Source organism: Cervus canadensis, chromosome 6 (assembly GCF_019320065.1).
Source record: "Cervus canadensis isolate Bull #8, Minnesota chromosome 6, ASM1932006v1, whole genome shotgun sequence".
NCBI classification, from domain to species: domain Eukaryota; kingdom Metazoa; phylum Chordata; class Mammalia; order Artiodactyla; family Cervidae; genus Cervus; species Cervus canadensis.
Window position 1 is genome coordinate 65,971,299 of NC_057391.1, and position 24,724 is coordinate 65,996,022.

At 37.8% G+C, this 24,724-nt stretch overlaps 1 protein-coding gene across 7 annotated transcripts in view; it reads left to right on the forward strand.

Moving 5' to 3' along the window:
• Positions 1-24,724, forward strand: part of KIAA0586 (KIAA0586 ortholog) — a 114,617-nt gene that overhangs the window by 55,416 nt on the left and 34,477 nt on the right. For 5 of the 7 annotated variants that reach the window (XR_006270089.1, XM_043472191.1, XM_043472190.1 and 2 more), the window contains 6 exons: positions 1,733-1,892; positions 2,311-2,530; positions 3,300-3,553; positions 4,717-4,793; positions 12,576-12,710; positions 18,791-18,965. Coding sequence is in view for 6 of the 7 variants with exons in the window: in XM_043472191.1 (XP_043328126.1) it covers positions 1,733-1,892; positions 2,311-2,530; positions 3,300-3,553; positions 4,717-4,793; positions 12,576-12,710; positions 18,791-18,965 (1,021 nt within the window). In the remaining variant the exon portion in view is untranslated. The remainder of the gene's footprint in view (positions 1-1,732; positions 1,893-2,310; positions 2,531-3,299; positions 3,554-4,716; positions 4,794-12,575; positions 12,711-18,790; positions 18,966-24,724) is intronic. The other 2 variants (XM_043472194.1, XM_043472196.1) reach the window with 1 other exon arrangement.

Consider the following 24,724-nt stretch of genomic DNA (forward strand, 5'->3'; position numbering starts at 1 on the left):
AATGCCATTGTTCAACAAACCTTTAGGAAGCATAAATTCTCATACCTTCTGGTGTTAGTGTAAAATGACACTCTTTAAAAGGAAATTTGGCAGTATGTATTCAAATTAAGAATTCTGTTAGCCCTTTAATCAAGCAGTCCCACCTCTGAGAATTTATTCCACACGTACATATATGAAATGACCTTGGCTTCCTTGGTGGCTCAGTGGTAAAGAATCTGCCTTCAGTACAGGAGACGTGGAGACACAGGTTCAATCCCTGGTTTGGAAAGATCCTCTGGAGATGAAAACGGCAAGCCACTCCAGTAATCCTATGAACACAGGAGCCTGGAGGAGCCCAGTTCATGAGGTCAGAGTTAGACATGAGTGAGCGACTAAACAACAACATGAAATGACTTAAGTCTCAAAAAGCTAAAAATAGAACTACCATATGACCCAGCGGTTTCACTTTTGGGTATATATTCAAAAAAACCAATAACACTAATTTGCACCCCAATATTCACAGCAGTATTATTTATAATTGCCAAGCTATGGGAACAACCTAAGTGTCTGTCAATAGATGAATGGATAAACATGTGATTTATATGTACAATGGAATACTATTTAGGCATTCAGGCATAAAAATGAACAAAGTTGCCATTTCCAGCAACATGGATGGACCTAGAGATTCTCATACTGAGTGAAGTAAGTCAGAAAGAGAAAGACAAATATCCTATGATGTGATTTATATGTGGAATCTAAAAAGATGATGCAAATGAACTTAGAGGGCTTACAGATATAGAAAACAAACTTATGGTTACCAAAGAGGAAAGGTGGAGAAGGGTAAATTAGGAGTTTCAGATTAGCAGATATAAGCTACTATATATAAAATAGATAAACAAGGACCTATTATATAGCATGAAAAGCTTTATTCAGTATCTTGCAATAACCTATAATGGAAAAGAATCTGAAAAAGGTTTTTTATAATGCAAAAAAATCTGAATCACTTTTCTGTACACCTAAAGCTAACACAACATTGTAAATCACTTGCATTTTAATTAAATTTTTTAAAGTGGAAATATAGCCAATATTTTGTAATAACTGTAAACCTAGTGTGACCTATAAAAATTATATAAAAAATTTAAAAATTCTAGATATAAAAAAAATGACAAGATTGTATCTGGTAATTCTGTGGATGGGAACTAGTTAGATAGGACACGGATAGGAAAGGAGACTTAATTTTCACTATCATCTTTTTGGATTTTGAATTATTTTATTTACTTATTTAACAAATTGATTTTAAAGTTTTTGCTTTTCCCTTCTCTAATACTTTTCATCTCTACATTGTCTTCATTTTATTCCCCCCTACTTCTTCTTATCCTTCCATTGCTTTTCGTAAGCTCTGTTCTTTTGTACCAAAAGGCTGATTTTTGATATCTTATGAATTAGTTAAAATGCTTTCTTTCTGCTATTTGGTTTACCTAGCTTGTGTATGGGTTTGATCTTCAGCTGTTTTCCTCTCTGTATTAGATAAGGGGGCCTTAGATTTCTTGGGAGCCTAATTCTGAGGTAGAGCTGTTTCAGTTGTCTGAGGCTTCCTCAGGCTAGTCCTGAAACAAATAGCTAGAATATAGAGGACTCCATTTTTCACCCCCCCATCCATTTAAATTTTATGTAACTTTGAATGAGATCATTTTATTTTTCAAATTGCCCTTATTTTGGAATTACAAGCACTACTTATCTTGTTTTATTTTAGGCAAGAGTGTGCACCCCCTTGGCTACCCCACAGCCAACTCCTCCTCATTCGCCTTCATCACCTCCTAAGGAGCACCTGTTGGTAAAAACTCCAGATTCTTCTCCCTGTGTTTCAGATCACGATGTAGCTATTCCCATGAAAGAAATATTGGCTGAAGAAGGTAGAAACTTTATTTCTATAACTCAATTTTAATTTTTGCAACTATGTTGCTTGTATGGTTTGTTGTATTAGTCTTTGTAGATTAGTATACACATAGCTGTTGCTGATTAAGTTTCAGGAAATCACTTTTGCTGGAAGGAAAACTGAGGATTTGGTTTCCACTTTTTAAAGTATATGATCTGGTAGACATATTTAGATTGTTTTGAGTTCATGGTAATGTTGAAACTGAAGTCTTTTCAAGGTTATTTTTTTGTACTTTACTAAACTAATTTGGGAATTTTCTCATTAAGGGCCTTAATTATTAATTATTGTTGCCATTATTTGTATGCCAAAATGTTAAAGGCTATCTGAAACAACGTATCTTGCCTTCCCTGTGGACTTCTAATTGACTCTTTCTTTCTTTTTAAAACAACCTTTAGGAAATGATATGCCTGCCATCACACTTGTTAATACCCCAGCAGTCACCCCAACGACCACACCTCCCCCCGCAGCAGCTCTTACCCCAACTTTGTCAGAGACTTCAGTTGATAAATTGAAGGTGTCAAGCCCAGAGCTTCCCAAGCCATGGAGTGATGGAGACCTGCCACTGGCAGAAGAGAATCCCAACTCTCTTCAAGAAGAGCTTCACCCAAGAGCCATGTAAATGATACTATATTCACCTTTAGCAACTACACATTTTACCTTAAGCTGACTTAGATGACCTATTGAAAACATCAGAAATGATAGATAAAAGTTTATAATTCATGAGCTAATTTATAATAGGAAGAAGTTTCATAAATTTTAAGTTTTTACCAAATTTATTCCTTCAGTTCTCTTTTTATTAAAACAAAATTTTGGGGGAAACAGGTTAAATTTGACGGGGAATCAGATTAATTTTGGGGCGAAACAGATTAAAATGAAGATATCTATAATATTGTTAATAAAATAGAATATGATTTTTCCCCAATGTGACTCTTCATTTACTATGATCAGTTAAGTTTTATGTTACCATGTATCCCCCTATAAGCTTTATTTTAGGGATGGTAGAACTTTCAAGATGATCAGGACCATCTTGAAAGTTCTAATCAAGAGAGTAAAACATGAAGATGATTTTGAAAAAATAGGTCTTGTTGGTTAATTACAGTTATAGTTAATTATAGTTGGTTAATTATATGTTAATATAAAATATGTCTAAAGGAGACAGTATTTTTTAATCTATTTTTTTTTTTTTCATATTATTTGGTTATACTGTGTGGCCTGAGGGATCTTAGTTCTCTGACCAGGGATCAAACCCTTTCCCCCTGCAGTGGAAGCATGGTGTCTTAACCACTAGATTGCCCGGGAAATCCCTGGATCTATTTTCTTATATGAAAATGAATATCGGCCTTCACCAACCTGATAAATTCAAACCATGTCTCTTTCTTCTTAGTGTAATGTCTGTGGCCAAGGATGAAGAACCTGAGAGCGAGGACTTCCCTGCTCAGCTTGCTCCTCCAAAGCCAGTTGCCCTTATGCCACTCTCTGCTGGTATCAAGGCTCCTTCCCCCATACAGATGCCAAGTTCAGATTCCTCCACTGTGGAGAGTACCTTGAGTGTTACTGCCTCTGAGACGGAAACCTTAGATAGACCCATCTCTGAAGGAGAGATCTTATTTAACTGTGGTCACAAAGTGGCTCCTAAGAGTAAGTTAACTTGTATCAGTTGATTTCACTGGTTAAATTATGATCCTTCCTAAGTAATACTTTTCTGTGTGAAATGTTTTTACTTAGTTTTTAAGATTTAACATAGTATAGTAGAAAGAATATGGACTCTGCAAGTTAACTTTTCTAAACCTTAACCTCAGACTCTAAAATCTCCCTCATAAATCCCACCTTCCAGAAGTATCACTCTTAAAAGTTTGCAGTATACTTTCCAGTCTTTTTTTAAATATGTGTATATAGGTACCTAAATACATTTGTATGTTACCTTTAAAAATAGGGTCATATTATACATACTGTTATGAAACCTGAATTTTTTTTAACCTTAAATACATTGTGGACATTTTCCTATACTAATACATATAGTCCTACCTCTTTTTTTCAGTGACTGGCCATTTAGATTGTTTACTTTGATCTAGTGGTGCCCTACTGGTGGGCATTTAGATTGTTTTCAGTGTTTTCATACCATACATAGTTCTCCACTGACTATCCTTTAACATATATTATATATCTAATATATAATTGATAGCTTCCTTAAAATATGTGCCTAGAAGTGAAATTGCTGAGTCAGAGTAGGCACCTTTAAAATAGCAATACATTTTCAACATGCACTCCAGAAAGTTGAATCAGTTTTTAATCAGTTTTTAATTGTATCAATAGTATATAGGAGTATTTCCTCTTTTTCAGTTTCATAGTTCCAGTTGATATTTATAGCTTTTTTTAATTTCTGCCAAGCTGGTAAGTGAAGTAAATCAAACTCATCTTTTTTTTTTTTTTTTCATCTTTGTTATAAAATATACTTTTTAAAGAACTGGTGAGACTGAACGTGCATGCATGCTAAGTCTCTTCAGTTGCGTCTGACTCTTTGTGACCCTATGGACTGTTAGCCCTCCATGCCTCTCTGTCCATGGGATTCTCCAAGCAAGAATACTAGAGTGGGTTGCCGTGTCCTCTTCTGGGGATCTTCCCAACCCAGGGATCAAACCTATGTCTCTTGCATTGGCAGATGTGTTTTAGCTTGTGAATTATGATTTATGAACTTTGTCAGTATTTTTATTGTTTAAGTGTAATGTTTTACAACTTTATGGTGAGATTATTTACTAATTTGCTTCTTCTTTTTTCTAAATTTTTGCATTTTTAATTTCTAGTTTTAGGAGATGAAGGACTGTATCTGGCAAGCTTAAATGATAGCTTATCCAGTACTTTGAAAGATGCCCTCGAAATGGTAAGAAATGATTCACTTCACTTTGAATTCTGACATAAAAGATATCCTGATGAACTTGCTGCAACTGATCAGGGTTTTTCCTCAAATATTTGAGTTATGGTCATAAAATTTTTAAAAAAATGAATGAAGGAATTTAAAGTTTCTTATACATCTTATTATCATATCTATATATTTCATTATTGTAATCGTAAGAATAAATAGAAAATTATTGTTAACCCCTGTGGCTCCAGTAGTTGAAACATGCAATTAATGTAATTAGATAATGAAAGTCTCAGTGTACATTGTCACATGGAGATATTGTAAATGCCTTTATAGTGTTGCAGGCAGGACCTTCAATGTTGAAAACAACTCTCTTGTATTTGTTATTTTTCCCTAATCATGATTATAATTCTTTATGCTAAAAAAATAATTGAATTTAGTTAGTTTTAAAAGAATTACTGAAATAGGACCAAGGGGTACTAACTCTTCCTGGTTATTATTTAGCTTTATAGACAAAAAATAGGCATTTAAAAATGTATTTTTACATATACATCAAGTTATATGTTATATAATGTAAATACCACACAGAAATTATAATAGGGATTTTCTTTTGAAAACTATTAAGGAATAGAAATCTTTAGTTTTTATGTTTTCAAACAACCTAAGTGAGGAAGAGTTGTTGTGCTCAACTTTCATCTACATTTATCTGTGCGTGTGTGTATGTGTGTTGTTAGTTACTCAGCTGTGTCTGACTCTTTTCAACCCATGGACTACATGCTGGGTTCCTCTGTCCATGGAATTCTTCAGGCAAGAATTCTGGAGTGGGTAGCCAGTCTGTTCTCCAAGGGATCTTTCCTGACCCAGAGAATGAACCTGGGTCTCCTGCATTGTTGGCAGATTCTTTACTTTCTGAGCCACCAGTGAAGCCCACATTTATCCATAGTCTTTGCTAAGCATTGCTAATATTGTTGCTTTTAAAACTTACTTGATAATTTTTGACATATGTATACGTCTGTAAGCCATTATCACAGTTAATAAAATAAACATACTCGTCATCCATCACTCCCAAAATTTCCCTCAGTGCCTTTCATTGTCCCTCCTTCTCATCTTTCATCATTCTTCTCATCCGCTATACCTCTCCCACCAACCACTTATTCACTTTCTGTAACTATAGATTAGTTTGCATTTTCTAGATTTATATAAAAGGAATCACATGGCATGTATTCTTTTTTTGTGTGTGATTGCTTTAACTCAGCATAATTATTTTGAGATTTATCTGGGTTATAGCTTGTATCATAGTTCATTCCTTTTTATTGCTGAGTAGTGCTCTATTGTATGGATGTACCACTGTTTGTCTGTTCACCTGTTGATGGACATTTGGGTTTATTCCAGTTTGAGACTATTACAAATAAAGCTGCTGTGAACACTTGTGTGCAAGTCTTTGTATATATATGCTTTCATTTCTCTTTGACAAATACCTTAAGGAGGAATGGATGGATAATGTGGTAGTTATATGTTAATCTTTCAGTTCAGTCGCTCAGTCGTGTCCGACTCTTTGCAACCCCATGGACTGCAGCACACCATGCCTCCCTGTCCATCACCAACACCCAGAGCCTACTCAAACTCATGTCCATCACATTGGTGATGCCATCGAACGATCTCATCCTCTGTTGTCCCTTTCTCCTGCCTTCAATTTTTGCCAGCATCAGGGTCTTTTCCAATGAGTTGATTGTTGGCATCAGGTGGCCAAAATACCAGAGCTTCAGTTTCAGCATCAGTCCTTCCAATAAATATTCAGGACTGATTTCCTTTAGGATGGACTGGTTTAATCTCCCTGCAGTCCAAGGGACTCTCAAGAGTCTTCTCCAACACCGTAGCATCAATTCTTTGGTGCTCAGCTTTCTTTATAGCCCAACTCTCACATCCATACATGACCACTGGAAAAAACCATAGCTTTGACTAGACAGAACTTTGTTGGTAAAGTAATGTCTCTGCTTTTTAATATGCTGTCTAGGTTGGTCATAGCTTTTCTTCCAAGGAGCAAGCGTCTTTTAATTTCATGGCTGAAGTCTCCATCTGCAGTGATTTTGGAGCCCCCCAAAATAAAGTCTCTCACTGCTTCCATTGTTTCCCCATCTGTTTGCCATGAAGTGATGGGACTGAATGCCATGATCTGAGTTTTCTGAATGTTGAGTTTTAAGCCAACTTTTTCACTCTCCTCTTTTATCAAGAGGCTCTTTAGTTCTTCTTTGCTTTCTGGCATAAGGGTGGTGTCATCTGCATATCTGAGGCTATTGATATTTCTCCTGGCAATTTTGATTCCAGCTTGTGCCTTATCCAGCCTGGCATTTCACCTGATGTACTCTGCATATAAGTTAAATAAGCAGGGTGACAATATACAGCCTTGATATACTCCTTTCCCAATTTGGAACCAGTCTGTTGGTCTTTGTCAAAGTTCTAACTGTTGCTTCTTGACCTGCATACAGATTTCTCAGGAGGCAGGTCAGGTGATCTGTTATTCCCATCTCTTGAAGAATTTTCCACAGTTTATTGTGATCCACAAAGTCAAAGGCTTTGGCGTAGTCAATAAACAGAAGTAGATGTTTATCTGGAACTCTCTTGCTTTTTCAATGGTCCAGCAGATGTTGGCAATTTGATCTCTGGTTCCTCTGCCTTTTCTAAATCTAGCTTGAACATTTGTTCAAGTTCACGGTTCATGTACTGTTGAAGCCTTGCTTGGAGAATTTTGAGCATTACTCTGCCAGCATGTGAGATGAGTGCAATTGTGTGGTGATTTGAACATTCTTTGACATTGCCTTTCTTTGGGATTGGAATGAAAACTGACTTTTCCAGTCTTGTGGCCACTGCTGAGTTTTCCCAATTTGCTGGCATATTGAGTGCAGCACTTTAACAGCATCATCTTTTAGTATTTGAAATAGTTTAACTGGAATTCCATCACCTCCAAGCTTTGTTAGTAGTGATGCTTTCTAAGGCCCACTTGACTTCACATTCCAGGATGTCTGGTTCTAGGTGAGTGATCACACCACTGTGGTTATCTGGGTCATGAAGATCTTTTTTGTATGGTTCTTCTGTGTGTTCTTGCCACCTCTTCTTAATATCTTCTGCTTCTGTTAGGTCCATACCATTTCTGTCCTTTATTGTGCCCATCTTTGCATGAAATATTCCCTTGGTATCTCTAATTTTCTTGAAGAGATGATCTAGTCTTTCCCATTCTATTGTTTTCCTCTATTTCTTTGCATTGATCACTGAGGAAGGCTTTCTTATCTCTCCTTGCTATTCTTTGGAACTCTGCATTCAAATGGGTATATCTTTCCCTTTCTCCTTTGACTTTTGCTTCTTTTCTTTTCACAGCTATTTGTAAGGCCTCCTCAGACACCCATTTTGCCTTTTTTCATTTCTTTTTGTTGGGGATGTTCTTAATCACTGCCTCCTGTACAATGTCACAAGCCTCCGTCCATAGTTCTTTAGGCACTCTGTCTATCAGATCTAATCCCTATTAGACACTTCCACTGTATAATTGTAAGGGATTTGATTTAGGTCATACCTGAATGGTCTAGTGGTTTTCCCTACTTTCTTCAATTTCAGTCTGATTTTGGCAATAAGGAGTTCATGATTTGAGCCACAGTCAGCTCCCAGTCTTGTTTTTGCTGACTGTATAGAGCTTCTCCATCTTGGCTGCAGAGAATATAATCAATCTGATTTTAGTATTGACCATTTGGTGATGTCCATGTGTAGAGTCTTCTCTTGTGTTGTCGGAAGAGGGTGTTTGCCATGACCAGTGCGTTGTCTTGGCAAAAGTCTATTAGTCTTTGACCTGCTTCATTTTGTACTCCCAAGGCCAAATTTGCCTGTCATTCCAGGTAGCTCTTGACTTCCTACTTTTGCATTCCAGTCCCTTATAATGAAGAGGATATCTTTTTTGGGTGTTAGTTCTGGAAGTTCTCATAGATCTGCACAGAACTGTTCAACTTCAGCTTCTTCAGCATTATTGGTCAGGGCATAGACTTGGATTACTGTGATATTGAATGGTTTACCATGGAAACAGAGATCATTCTATCATTTTTGAGATTGCAACCAAGTACTGCATTTTGGACTCTTTTGTTAACTATGATGGCTACTCCATTTCTTCTAAGGGATTCTTGCCCACAGTAGTAGATATAATGGTCATTTGAGTTAAGTTCACCCATTCCAGTCCATTTTAGTTCACTGATTCCTAAAATGTCAATCTTCATTCTTGCCATCTCCTGTTTGACCACTTCCAATTTGCCTTGATTCATGGACCTAATATTCCAGGTTCCTATGCACTATTGCTCTCTACAGCTTTGGACTTTATTTCTATCACCTATCACATCCACGACTGGGTGTTATTTTTGCTTTGACTCCGTCTCTTCATTCTTTCTGGAGTTATTTCTCCGCTTTTTTCCAGTAGCATATTGGGCACCTACCAACCTGGGGAGTTCATATTTCAGTGTCATACCTTTTTGCCTTTTCATACTGTTCATGGAGTTCTCAAGACAAAAGTACTGAAGTGTTAAATCTTTAAGAAGAACTTTTTTTAAGTTATCTGCCAAAATCTTGTGTAGACCTTTTCCTTCTATGTTTTATATTACTATAAATATGTTTTATATTACTGAGTAATATACAATATACTGAGTAATATGTTTTATATTAAGATATGCTTATATTTATATTTAACTGAGTAATATGTTTTTATTATATTCATATTTAACTGAATAATATGTTTTATATTACTGAGCTTCTCTAATACCTCAGATGGTTAAGAATCCTCCTGCAATGTAGGAGACCCTGGTTTGATCCCTGGGTTGGGAAGATCCCCTGGAGAAGGGAATGGCAACCCACTCCAGTGTTCTTGCCTGGAGAATCCCATGGACAGAGGAGCCTGGTAGGGTACAGTCTGTGGGATTGCAAAGAGTCAGACACGACACTTTCTTCACTTTTACATTACTATAAATATTTCTGAGCATTGCTCAGGAGATGGCGAAGTACTTAGAGACAGTTTCATCCTTTTGAGTCTTGCTTTTGTGGTTTGTTAGGCGGTACCACAGTGGTACTCAATCTAGGGCTACTTGTCCCCCACTGTGGAGAGGAGACTCATGTACTCCACTCAGCGCCTCAGTGTTGGGGTTTTCCAGCCTGGCCAGTGGGAGCAGCATTATCCACGCCCGTTGTTCTGTGTGATGTTAGTGAACAGCAGGCACCGTTACATCCAGTCCCTTCTCAGACGCTTGCTGCAGTCTCACGTAAGTGCCGCAAATGCATCTGCTCATCGGTAATCAGCTTAATACTCAAAGGGAATCGTCTGCAGTTCTCCAGAGTTCTGTCTCTGCAGCTTTCACTTTTCTAGCAGTCTGTCTTAAGAACTCTAGCTGTCTTGGCTTTCCTGGAGTTTCAGCTCCATCTTTTTAGCTCAGCCTCCTGTGCCACAGACTGGAAACCTGTAAGCCGTGAGCTGGAGCCATCATTAGGCTTCTTTTGATTTGTTTCCCATTTCTCAGGGCTCATTGTTTTTTTTAACTGATGCTCCATGTTTTGAAATGCATTTTTTCACAACTTTGTCCATGTTTTAGTTGTTTTAAGCAGGTGGAAGTTTCTGGTCTTGACTGGAAGTAGAAGGCTAGTTACATTAATCTTTTCATTTGTATCATTGTATATGATCGTGAAGAAAACAGAAGGAGATTGGTATACTTTTGAAACATCATGTTCTTCTATCCCATTACAATCATAATGCGAGAATTTCTTTAAAGCAACCCATTCAAGTGATGTAAAGTAGGACTGTGTATTAAATTCACCAGTGGAGCTTTTAAAAATCTGTGTCCTTGGCCCCACCCTCTGATATGTGGATTCAGTAGGTCATGAGTGTTATGTGGTATGCATGTATGTGTGTGGGCAGCTAGAAGCCTTAACCTCTATATTTTCAAAAAGCATCTTAAAGGATGATATACATCCTTTGTTAAAAATATGTTAGTACTCATTTTACTTTGAGTTGAAGAAGGTTAAATCACTTATTTGTGTCACATAGCTATAATAGTGACAGATTTTTGTGTGGATACATAATACTTTTGCCTTTCATTTTAAGCTATCGACTTAAGCTACGTGTGCTAAGTCGCTTTAGTCACTTCCAAATCTTTGCGACCCTGTGGGCTGTAGCCAGCCAGGCTCCTCCATCCATGGGATTTTCCAAGGCAAGAATACTGGAGTGGGTTGCCATTTCCTTCTCCAGGGAATCTTCCCAACCCAGGGATCAAATCTTGGTCTCCTACATTGCAGGCAGACTCTTTCCCATCTGAGCTACAAGGGAAACCTGATGTTAAGTTCTGTCAAGCTAAGAACTGTAAATTTTGAGTTATGATAGGGGCTATCTGAATTCTAAAGCTTGAGTTGCAAGGGGCTGGAGTTTGTCAAGTCCAGCAAACAAAAAATGAAAGATGCCATATAGCATCTTTACACTATTGAAGACACAGTAATGAAAGATGCCTAATCTGGAGAGTCATATGTTCAAAATGTGTTAAAACAGTTTTTTCTACTATATGTGGGAGTATGAAATAATGAAGGAGCATTTTGATAAGATTTTAATAGGGCAGTTACTTTTCTAAAAGTAATTATTATGAGTAATTGGTTGAATCTATTCTGAAGAGAGTGGAAATCACTTTTATAAAATAATACTGGGGGGAAGACTAAAGGAGAAGTCTTTATTTTCAGAGAAGCATTAAACTAATATTTGGCCTACTTCATATGTCATTATGGCATTTTTATCCCTTCTTAGAACTGTATCTTGGTGCCAAGCATGTTTAAGTTTGTTCAAAGTAAATTGCTGGCCTGAACCAGGACTAAATTATAGCATCTTTCTTTTTCTGCATTTAAAACTAATTAATTTCAATATTTTTGCTAAGCCTAAAATCAGATATGCTACAAATTTATGATAGAATCACATGCAGAAATACAATCTTAAAAAACTGAGGCTAACTTTGAAGTTATGAATCAGTAGGCATTCACCTGTGTACACCTGGGGGATAAAGGCTTGTGCTCCAGAGCTAGTAAACTTTTTTTCATTAAACATCAGATACTTAGATAAGATTACTATTAATGGAGTCTAAAGTTATGTTAATTCTGGTATTTACAAAGGAATCCAGTGTTCTGGTTCTGTGGCCTATACTGTCCTTCATTTGGGGGACTGGTCTATTTTGAGGTGCCAAGAAGTCTAAGCTGGGTCTTCCTGCCCCCTCAAAAGCACTGGAGGTCAGCACAAAGGCACAGGGGCAGTCAAAGGTCTGTAGGTGCCTCAACATATTTCCGTAGGTTTTCATTTCTGCCTGTGGTCCAGGTTGCGCCATTGCAGCGGTGCTTCACCCCCATTGCCACACTGGGGCACAGCTTTGGGTGCTGCATCCACAGGAAGCAGGAGACTGTGAGAGAAAAAACTTGACGGTCCTGTATAAAATGTTTATGAATCACCGTCACTCAATCTCATGGGACAGAAGGTCTAATTTTCCTCTTTTATAGTAAATCTCCAGTTCAAATATAACCAAATTATTTTATACTGATGATTATATTTGAGGCAAGCACAAAGGATTTTTAGTATAGTTGAATAGAAATGAGATCTAAATGATAGTAAAGAGTCCATCTTCTTTGTGTAAAGTGCCAATATGATCATATTTCTAATGACTTAAGTTTTATGAATCATGAATTATTAATATGAAAAATGCGATTGTTTGAGGGATTAATTTTTGTTTTTTGATTGTATTATCTTTTTATTTTATTTAGGAAGATGATCCTCCCAGCGAAGGACAAGTGATTAGGATGCCCCATAGAAAAGTTCATGCTGATGCAATTCTTTCTCTTCTTGCTAAACAAAACCCAGAATCATTAGTTTCACAGCAAGCCGTATATCATTCAGAGGTACTTTTTAACTTTAATTATTTTTTATGTTAGATCTAAATACAAGAAAAAGATAACAAAAATATTTGTACTTTTAGTTAAAGCATGCTAATACTTCAGCTTATTCAGGGATCAGTCTTGTAGTAACTTTAACCTGAAACCATAGAGTTATGATTTTTACAACTGAAAGGAATTTAGGCCATCAGTTCTAAACTTCATATTTTACAGATGAAATAAGCTGAAGCCCTTTTAAATGGTTTATGGGGATCAGTCATTTGTTCTTTCTTTCTGCAACCATTTACTGAGTATCTATGATATGCCAGACACAGTGTCAGAAAAGATACAAAGATGTTGAGGCAGGATCCCTACTTTTAAGCAGCTTACAGTCCTGTAGGGAAAAAAGAGCTTAAACAGTTACTCTACCATACAGTAACTGATCAAATAGCTAGAGAAGTAGATTGAACCAGATAATCGTTAAGAGCCTTGTAGGCAGGGTAAGGCCATTGGAGTCCCTTAAGATATTGTGAGCAAGGGATTTGCAAGTTAAGATATTTAAGAAGGCATCAGGAACCATGGACAAGTGAGGGAAAGATGGAGGTCTGTCAGAACTCCATTGGAGTAATCCAGAATGAGAACAGGAACAAAGGCAGTTAAGTAGGAATGGAAAGGAGAGAGATTTAAATTTGAGTACGGAATTGGCAGTAACTGGTCACTGATTAAGAGAAGTTGGGCTTGTGTAGTTGTGGACTTTGAAGTGCGGAGAGAAGAGTGCCAGGTTTTGTGGGGAAGATACTGAATTTGATTTGAAACATTAAGGAGCTTAAGGAAATGCCAGGTGGAAAGGTACAGTGTGGTCACTCAGGCTGGTTAATGATAGAGGTGGGACTTGGGTTCTTGATTCTGTTTAGTATTCTTTCTGTTGTGTTTGGTTGTCTTTGCTTGAACAGGTGTGAAACTGTCTTTAGATGAACCGTAGATCTGAACTCTATATATCATCCAAGGAGATGGCTAGCTTTATTTTCTATTAATTTTTATTCTTAAAGATTTAAATGCTTAGGAAAGATAGAGGAAAAAAGATATGGAACTTAGTAATAGAAAAAAAAGTAAGTTTAACTTATTCTTTCTTGTTGAAAAACAACTAATTTTTCTGCAGCTTTTCTAGCTATTGATTAAAAATTGATTTCACTGGAAAGATATTATTTGTAATTGCTGCTACTAAGTTTGAGAAAGTGCTCTCATAACTCTAGAAACCAAGCTACTTAGTATAGAGACCAGAAATCTGAGAGATAAAGGAGAGAGAAAATGAGACACACAAGTGGAACAAAAAGTAGTAGAAAATAGCAGAAATGTCAGCATAATTTTAAAATTCCACTAATTAATCCCTGTTTCCTTCTTTTTGGAAATCAGTAATATTGATTGGGCTTCTCCAGTGGCTCAGTGGTAAAGAGTCCACCTACAATGCAGGTTGGATCCCTGGGTTGGGAAAATGCTTGAGAGAAAGGAAATGGCAACCCACTCCAGTATTCTTGCCTGGGAAATCCCATGGAGAGAGGAGTCTGGCAGACTACAGTATGTGGGGTCACAAAAGAGTTGGACACAACTGGACGGCTAACCACCACCACCAACAATAATATTGGTTCATTTACTCATTCTGTTGTCAGACTTTTCCATCTTTCTAATGCTGGGAAATTTATCTCTACTACTTTTTCAATTTTTTCTTCCTCTCATCTTCTTCCCTTTCTGGCTAAAACTTATTTCCAGATATTAATACTTCTGTTTCTGTTTGTGTCTTAGATTTTCTGTCTCTTTAGTCTGTTTTACTCTCTTCTTGGAGAGTTCTTCAATCTGATCTGCCAGCCACCGGTTTGTTCTTTAGCCTACTGTTTATCTGACTTCTATATTATTCATATTGGATATTCTCACTTGTGTCTTTTATTTAATGATCTTTTGTTTCACATTGTTAGTATTTTTCTTTATTCCTTTTGTGTGTGTATATGTATATATGGTTAATGTTTTTCACTTTTTTTTTTTTTAACATTTACTCCTTGAGTAATTTGTTTCTTTTGTTATATGAACTCATGTTCCGGGGCCAGGGTGGGGGCAGTAGGATAAGCTCTTCTGTCTGAGAATTAGTATTGGGTAAGGACTAAAATCAGGCCATGGTCTGTTTAAGTGAATATAAGGAGATAAGGTGATGAGCCCTGGGAAGGGGCTTCACAGGCAGCACAGAACCACTCCTGATGGTGACCACGGCTGTTTGCCGGTACTCTACCATTCAGTTCTTCTGATGGTTGTTATGTCTTTAAAACCCTTAGGAAGAAGTTTCTTTGAGAGGTTTTGTATTCCTGTCCTCGGGTTCAAAGGGGGACAGAGTGAGGAGTGAATCCCCATGGGTTCCTGGTCAGATGTCACCTGTAACTTTTCACCCCAACTGGGCCTTCATGCTCCCTAATATCATTACTCTGGGGCACTTGTATCTCTAGCCTAGATTGTTGTTGCCAAGATCTTTAAGGTTAAGGGGCAAGCAGTGATGATTTCCAGTTAATGAGGGAAAGAGGAATTGACAGCAGCTCTTTACATCATTCATTCATCTCACTGCACCCCGCTGTAGCCACCTTCTTCTACAGGATGCAGCCCTTTTTTCCCCACACACACCAGGTCACGCTAGCAGTTGGTCTCTCCCAGTGTTTTTTCACAGTTTTTACTTAATTCTCAGAATCCATGGCTCTTCTCACTTCTGTAGTTACTCTGGCATTTTTGGGGACAGGGAGCTGGCAGCCTTTGTTTGTGTGTCATCTTGGCTAGACCAGAAGCCCAGAAGTTGGAAGATTATCCTTTCCAGATTTTTTCTAAGCAGCTAAACATTTGCACAAGGGTTTGTGTATGCTCATGTGTGGATAATTTTGACGTATGTATGTGTGTTATTCTGCCATCTGATTCTTAAAATTTAACTAAATCCTAAAAGACATACCATATCCTTTTTATCTACCATGTAGTATGCCCTAGTTTATTCTCCTACTGAAGCATTTTTAGACTGATTCCAATTTTTCTTTCTCCAAACTATGAAAAGAATAAAATCCTTTTTTGCACCATGAGGAATTGCCTCTCTACCAGACCACCTTACCTGCCTCCTGAGAAATCTGTATGCAGGTCAAGAAGCAACAGTTAGAAGTTTGACTTGGACCAAAAGACTGATTCCAAATCGGGAAAGGAGTACATCAAGGCCATATATTGTCACCCTGCTTATGTAACTTATATGCAGAGTACATCGGGTGAAATGCTGAGCTGGATAAAGCGCAAACTGGAATCAAGATTGCTGGGAGAAATAACAATAGCCTCAGATATGCAGATGACACCACACTTATGCCAGAAAGCGAAGAGGGACTAAAGAGCCTCTTGATGAAAGTGAAAGAGGAGAGTGAAAAAGTTGGCTTAAAACTCAACATTCAGAAAACTCAGATCACGGCATCTGGTCCCATCACTTCTTGGCAAATAGATGGGGAAACAATGGAAGCAGTAAGAGACTTTATTTTTTTGGGCTCCAAAATCACTGCAGATGGTGACTGCAACCATGAAATTAAGAGATGCTTGCTCCTTGGAAGAAAAGCTATGATCAACCTAGACAGCATATTAAAAAGCAGAGACATTTCTTTACCAACAAAGGTCCTTCTAGTCAAAGCTGTGGTTTTCCAGTGGTCATGTATGAATGTGAGATTTGAACTATAAAGAAAGCTGAGCACCGAAGAATTGATACTATGGTGTTGGAGAAGACTCTTGAGAGTCCCTTGGACTGCAAGGAGGTTAAACCAGTCCATCCTAAAGGAAATCAGTCCTGCATATTCATTGGAAGGACTGATGCTGAAGCGGAAGCTGTAATACTTTGGCCACCTGATATGAAGAACCAACTCATTGGAAAAGACCCTGATGCTGGGAAAGATTGAAGGCAGGAGGAGAAAGGGATGACAGAGGATGAGATGGTTGGATGGCATCACCTACTCGATGGACATGAGTTTGAGTAAGCTCCAGGAATTGGTGATGGACAGGGAGGCCTGGCATGCTGCACTCCATGAGGTCACAAAGAGTCAAACACGACTGGGTGACTGAACGGAACTGAACTGATAGAAGATAATGAGGGGTGGAATTACTCAGAAGGCACAGGCATTTATAATTTAAACAGACACTCAGTTCAGTTCCGTTCAGTTGCTCAGTCGTGTCCGACTCTTTGCGACCCCGTGAATCGCAGCATGCCAGGCCTCCCTGTCCATATATAGACACTAAAGCATTGCTCTTCAGCTTTATGAGATTCTGACACCTCATTATGTATTTTTAGTCTTAAATTTTTGCCAGTCTGGTTAACAGTGACATTAAACATGTTCTCCTATGTTTTAAACATTTGTTTGTAATAAGAACTAGTAGTAATGATATATTTGTAAGTTAAAATACTGCTTTGGTAAGAAAATAGTAGCTGTTCTTTGTTGTTACTCTTTGCCCAGAGGGAGCATCTGGTCAGTGAGAGTAGTCTGAGGACAGAACTGCATTTTGTACATTTATGTGGGTGAGCTAGTGTACTACTATAGATTATAGATAAACTAACTTAGAGTTGACATGAGTCTGAGATTTGAGTATAATATAAAAATGATAAATGCTTATGTGGTATTAGAGCGTTTTGTGAATAGGGAAGCTAAATCTTCCATAGAGTATTAAGGTGTTAGATAATTTAGCAATTTCAAGTACCCTTGAAAATTGGTTCATCAAAGAGAAGGTACTGTATATTGCACAACATTTATATGGTAGTGGTAGAGTAATATAGGTCCTGTGAAATATTTCTAAGGAAATGTGTCAGCTGTCATCCTAAACTTTACCCAAGAATCTTCAAGGATTTCATATTAATTGAAAAACAATCTTCTCCTGTTTAAAGGATGTCGAGCCATTGATATTCTTTAAGAAAAGTCAGATTACAGAATATAAATCTATAGAGGATAATTAGGGTAAATTGTAGAAAATTGTGAATGATGAGCTAGGCAGTTAGATTTTATTTTGTAGTCAACAGTCATCAAAGATATTTCAGTAGTGATTTGTTCATATATTCTAGTTTAAAAAAAACCCCTTGGTTGAGATTAAACTCCTTTTAAATAAAAAAATGAGGGCCTTCATATATTGGAATTTTTATTCACTTCTTGATTAGTAAACTCATTAATTAGAATATCTCCAAGTCACAACATGTGCTCGTGATTAGGTCATCTAGTTTTTAACACAGAAAGAATTTTAACACATCATTCTTAAACTTTTTACTTTATATATTTGGTAAAGAAGCATATTTGTACTTTTTGTACATTTTCAGCAAGTGTTTCATTATAAATTTCATTCTAACAACTTTAGCTGATTTTCATTCAGAAAGAACAAGAGATAAATTTTCTATTTTCTAATTTTAAACTGTATAAACAGTTTAGGTTGTGTGCCAGCATTTAGTGTTTTAAATAATAAAAATTTTCTGGTGTGTTTTATTGCTGTCTATTTTGGAGGTTGAATAAACAGATAATCGGTATTTAACTTCATAAAAAATACTTCATAAGAAAAACAAAGCCTCCACTTAGGTATCTTATTAAACTAACTTTCATGTAATGTGTATGTGGCTTGATAAGCACTTTCTGAAATACTTTTCTAGCAATCAGGTGGTCTGCATCCTGATACATTTGACAGATTTTTTTTTCATTTATTTATATTAGTTGGAGGCTAATTACTTTACAGTTTTGTAGTGGTTTTTGCCATACATTGATATGAATCAGCCATGGATTAACATGTGTTCCCCATCCTGAATCCCTCTCCCACCTTCCTCCCCATCCCATCCCTCTGGGTCATCCCAGTGCACCAGCCCTGAGCACTTGTCTCATGCATCCAACCTGGACTGGAGATCTGTTTCACATATGATAATATACATGTTTCAATGCTATTCTCTCAGATCATCCCACCCTCGCCTTCTCCCACAGAGTCCAAAAGTCTGTTCTATATATCTGTGTCTCTTTTTCTGCATTTGACAGATATTTTTTGTTTTGACTTGATTTTAATGTGATGTTTATAACAATGGTTTCTACTTTTTACAGGACTTGGAAAACAGTGTGGGTGAGCTTAGTGAAGGACAGAGGCTGCCAGCAGCAACAGCAGAGAACATCTTCATGGGACTTTCCGCGTATGTGCAGCAACCTGTGGCTAAGGCAGAGTCTTCAGATGAGAAATGTGCTCTTAAGCCATCATCTCAGCAATGTGACACAGTTGCAGGTATCCACCAAAATACTCCTTCCTGATGTAGTGATTAGAATATTTACTTTGAATCCCATCACACTCTGTACCGTTTTCATGTTGAATGCTGTATTCTGTTTTGTATTATAATCTACAGTAGTGTTCCTACTTGAATTAAGAAAAGCATAACTTTTCAGGTAGAAGTTTGCAAACCTTCTTTATTTAAAAGGGTATTCATAATTGAAAAGTTTGATAATGATTTTTTCTATATATAGCAATGTTTCCCCAAATGTGATTCATGTAACAGTGTTGGTACATGAATCTCTGGGTGGGGCATGAGATAGTTTTGGTAATATGTGTATGTCTACTTAAGATTTTTTAGTAGTGATATTATTTGTTTTAATGTATATTGGGAAAAATATAACTAGCACACGAGAACTATCAGAGAACACATCTTGTGTAGGACAGTGTTAAGTTCGGTAACACTGTAGACGTTCACTCTTTATGCTGCAGGAGTTTCTGACTCAGAACTCAGTGCACTCAGTGTTATTCTGAAACTTTATTAACTAAACTTTCGGCTGTAACAGTTTAAGAATAAGAGCAGAATAGAGAATATCAGTTTCTGGTATATGTAGTTGATTCTCACTATCTGCAGTACTTAGGTCCTATAATAGAGTCACCAGAAACATTGAATTAGGAAATACTGAGCCACTGTTCCTAGAGGAAATACGGGGTTAGGTTCCTATGAGCCTGTATCTTATATTATATTTATATTTATTATATTTATTAATATATATACAACATTTTTGACAATATATAACCTTGCTTTATGTATGTTTCTATTTAAAGGCACTTATTTAATATGCATTGTTGATTCATTAACACTGATTATCATGAGCAGCAGCACTATAACTCACTCCTGAATGAAACTTACCTAGCACATATATTTTTTCTGTAAGGCCCATCAAAGCTTTTTACACTTTGGAACACTAGAGAGCACTTCTGCACTATGTTTTGGGGCCATTTTAAAGAGCAAAATCACCAGCAAAATATATAAGAATGTGGGGAACCTGTCATTAAATAGACAACAAAAAAGAATACTTGTTCACAGTATAAGAGCTGATAAGAAACAGAGCAGCCTGTGTTTAGCCTCATCTGCTGAGTTGTGTGTAGGGTGATTCAGGTTTTCACTGCTGTATGCATGCATGTCCACAGGTTGCATGTGCTGTGAGTGTTGATTTCAAAGTTACAAATAAATTTTATCAGGTGAATTTGCAGAAATGAAATCTTCAGAGTAATGAGGATCAACTATATTCTCATTTATTGTTAATCTCATGTTCATTATTGAAGTCTATTAAATGAAAAGAACTTCTGGAGGCATGCAGATTTGCTAGAAATCAGAAAGAAATACGTTAGTGTAGAGTATTTAGACTCTCAGTTTTATATTAAGCAAACACCTTATCGTTCAGAAATGAGAGACCCTCAATACTGAATTTTCCATGGAAATAAATATAAGTTAATATTTGAATTGTTTATTTTATAAACATAGTAAGAGTATTAATTTTTTACAGTATTTTAAATTAGGGTTCAAAGTAGCATAAAATACAACTTCTATATCTGTATCCAGCTAACTGTGCAGATTGTGATTAAGTACAAGTGACACTAGATGGCTCTCACAGATCACTTGAGAGCTGCTTGGTACTTGTGAACAAAGAGGTACTTACTGAATTGTTACAGAATAAAATCCATTAGCATGTATCCTATTCAGCCCATCCTTATGGCATCACCTAGCTGGATACCTACAGTCCAGTACATTTTTAATTGTAGGTACTCTGTAGATATTTAGTTAATTGAAAAAATAATAAGTTCATGGCAAATAGATGGGGAAACAATGGAAACAGTGGCTGACTTTATTTTTTGGGGGTCCAAAATCACTGCAGATGGTGATTGCAGCCATGAAATTAAAAGATGCTGACGCCTTGGAAGGAAAGTTATGACCAACCGAGACAGCATATTAAGAAGCAGAAACATTACTTTGTCAACAAAGGTCCATCTAGTCAAGGCTATGGTTTTTCCAGTGGCCATGTATGGATGTGAGAGTTGGACTGTAAAGCAAGCTGAGTGCCAAAGAATTGATGCTTTTGAACTGTGGTGTTGGAGAAGACTCTTGAGAGTCCCTTGGACTGCAAGGAGATCCAACTAGTCTATCCTAAAGGAGATCAGTCCTGGGTGTTCATTGGAAGGACTGCTGTTAAAGCTGAAACTCCAGTACTTTGGCCACCTGATGCGAAGAGCTGACTCATTTGCACAGACCCTGATGCTGGGAGGGATTGAGGGCAGGAGGAGAAGGGGACGACAGAGGATGAGATGATTGGATAGCATCACGGACTCAATGGACATGGGTTTAGGTGGACTCCGGGAGTTGGTGATGGACAGGGAGGCCTGGCGTGCTGCGGTTCATGGGATCGCAAAGAGTCGGACACGACTGAGTGACTGAACTGAACTGAATGTGGCATTAGATTAAGTATATAGATGAGTCAGTATAACAGAGTGACTAAGAGCTTGAGCTTTTGAAGTTTCAGAAATCATTTTAAATTCCAGATCTCTATTTTTGGGCAAGTAACTTAATCTTTCTGAGCCCAAGTTTCTTCATCTATCAAGTAGAGATAATATTAATGTACTAGTTATCTATTTCCATTTAATAAATTACCCCAAAGTTTAGCAGATGAAGACAGGAAATATTTATTATCTCTCACAGTTTTGAAAGCCATGAATCTAGAAGTGGCTTAGCTGCATGGTTCCCAGGATCTCTCATGGGGATGTAGTTAATCTGTTGGCTGGAGCTGCCATCATCTAAGGACTTCAACTGGGGCTGGAGGATCTGCTTTCCAAGCTCATTCACATGACTGTTGGCAAGATGCCTCAGTTCCTCACCACATGAACCTAACTGTTATGCTGCTCATGACATAGCAGTTCACTTTTCCCAGAGTGGATGATCTGAGAGACAGTGAGCACCCAAGATGGAAACCATGGTGTCTTTTATAACCTAAAGTCAGAAGTGACATGTAATCACTTCTGCCACATTCAGTTGATAGTAAAGACCAATCCTGGAATAATATAGTAGGGGACTACAGAAAGGTCTGAATACCAGGAGACAAGTGTTAGGGGGCTGTAGTGGAAGCTGCTTATCACAAACAGTATCTGCCTCATAAGGTTATTAGAGGTCAGTCAGTCAGTTCAGTCGCTCAGTCATGTCCGACTCTGTGACCCCATGAACCGCAGCACGCCAGGCCTCCCTGTCCATCACCAACTCCTGGAATCCTCCCAAACCCATGTCCCTTGAGTCGGTGATGCCATCCAACCATCTCATCCTCTGTCGTCCCCCTCTCCTCCTGCCTTCAATCTTTCCCAGCATCAGGGTCTTTTCAAATGAGTCAGCTCTTGCATATAAAGTAGTTAGCATGATGCTTGACACATAGTACTGTTACTTTCTTTAATAATGCTTGGAGAAGGTAAAAATACCTTCTCAAATACATTTAATAGAACCAGAAATTACACACAGTTGCCTAAAAAGAAGGTGCCTATAGAGGACTAGTTTGTCCCTCTTGTTTTATGTATTTAGTTAGATTATTTCTGCTTTATTGACTATGCCAAAGCCTTTGACTGTGTGGATCACAATAAACTGTGGAAAATTCTGAAAGAGATGGGAATATCAGACCACCTGACCTGCCTCTTGAGAAACCTCTATGCAGGTCAGGAACCAACAGTTAGAACTGGACATGGAACAATAGACTGGTTCCAGATAGGGAAAGGAACACGTGAAGGCTGTATATTGTCACCCTGCTTATTTAACTTATATGCAGAGTACATCATGAGAATCGCTGGGCTGGAGGAAGCACAAGCTGGAATCAAGATTGCCAGGAGAAATATCAATAACCTCAGATATGCAGATGACACCACCCTTATGGCAGAAAGTGAAGAAGAACTAAAGAGCCTCTTGATGAAAGTGAAAGAGGAGAGTGAAGAAGTTGGCTTAAAGCTCAACATTCAGAAAACTCAGATCATAGCATCTGGTCCCATCACTTCATGGGAAATAGATGGGGAAACAGTGGAAACAATGGCTGACTTTATTTTTCTGGGCTCCAAAATTACTGCAGATGGTGATTGCAGCCATGAAATTAAAAGATGCTTACTCCTTGGAAGGAAAATTATGACCAACCGAGACAGCATATTAAAAAGCATAGACATTACTTTGTCAACAAAGGTCCGTCTAGTCAAGGCTATGGTTTTTCCAGTGGTCATGTATGAATGTGAGAGTTGGACTATAAAGAAAGCTGAGCACCAAAGAATTGATGCTTTTGAACTGTGGTGTTGGAGAAGACTCTTGAGAGTCCCTTGGACTGCAAGGAGATCCAACCAGTCCATCCTAAAGGAGATCAGTCCTGGGTGTTCATTGGAAGGACTGATGTTGAAGCTGAAACTCCAGTACTTTGGCCACCTGATGCGAAGAGCTGACTCATTTGCACAGACCCTGATGCTGGGAAAGATTGAGGGCAGGAGGAAAAGGGGACGACAGAGGATGAGATGGCTGGATGGCATCACTGACTCGATGGACATGGGTTTGGGTAAACTCCGGGAGTTGGTGATGGACAGGGAGGCCTGGCATGCTGTGGTTCATGGGGTCGCAAAGAGTCGGACACGACTGAGCGACTGAACTGAACTGAACTGAATGGTTATTGTGGAAGAATGAGTCCCGTGTATCACTATTTCTGCTACTGTCTAATCTCATGCCTTTCATGTTGATTTCTAATAGCTTTGTTTACAGAGGCTCATCTGTTCTTACCTTGCCTGTCCCTACCTCTGCTCATTTTCAGAAAGTATCCTATTTGCAACTCGTAGTCCTATACCACTGTTTCTAATTCTGAGGCTCTCAGGTTGGGTTGAATAACAAAAAGATGCTAAATAAGGTTTGAAGAATTGTCTTAAGAACCCCAAAATGTGAACTGGTGTTTTGAACAAACTCTGAGGACTCTGAGATTTACTACCAATTATAGCTCTTCATTTGAAGATCCCCTGGAGAAGGAAATGGCAACCCACTCTATTACTCTTGTCTGGAAAATCCCATGGACGGAGGAGCCTAGGAGGCTGCAGTCCATGGGGTCGCAAAAAGTCGGCTGGACTGAGTGACTTCACTTTCGCTTTTACTCAGAAAATGCACTGAATACCTGCATGTACCCGGCAGTGTATTGGTACTAAATAAGGGTTTTGAGAGACAGAGGTAATAGATGTCTGCTCTCCAGAGAGTTTACAAACTCATGTAGGATAATGTGAGACAACAATTATAATATTGTTGATTAATGCAACAACACAGGCTGCTATAGGAGCGCAGAGGAGGAATAACCCACACATGAGGGCTCAGAGAAAGTTTCCTGGAAGAGCCAATGTGAAACTGAATATTAGAGGAATTAGCCAGACTCTAAAGGGTGATAAACATGTTCCAGTTTGTTCATTTACTTATTCAGAAAATATTTTTTGATTGCTTGCTCTGCTCTAAGCATATTCTAGGTGGTAGGAACATAAAACCTGGTAATACCTTATTCTTAGTGAATTTTTTCTCTAGTAGAGATAGTATATGAGAAAGCAAAAACATGCAATAGGTTATTGTGGTTATTGTAAAGCAGTCCAAGTAGGATTGGGGATACAGGTCAGTTGTATCTGGGGAGGGCAATCAAGACAGACATCATATGTGAGGAGCTTACTTGAAATGAGTTCTCAGTGATGAATAGGCATTTGCTATG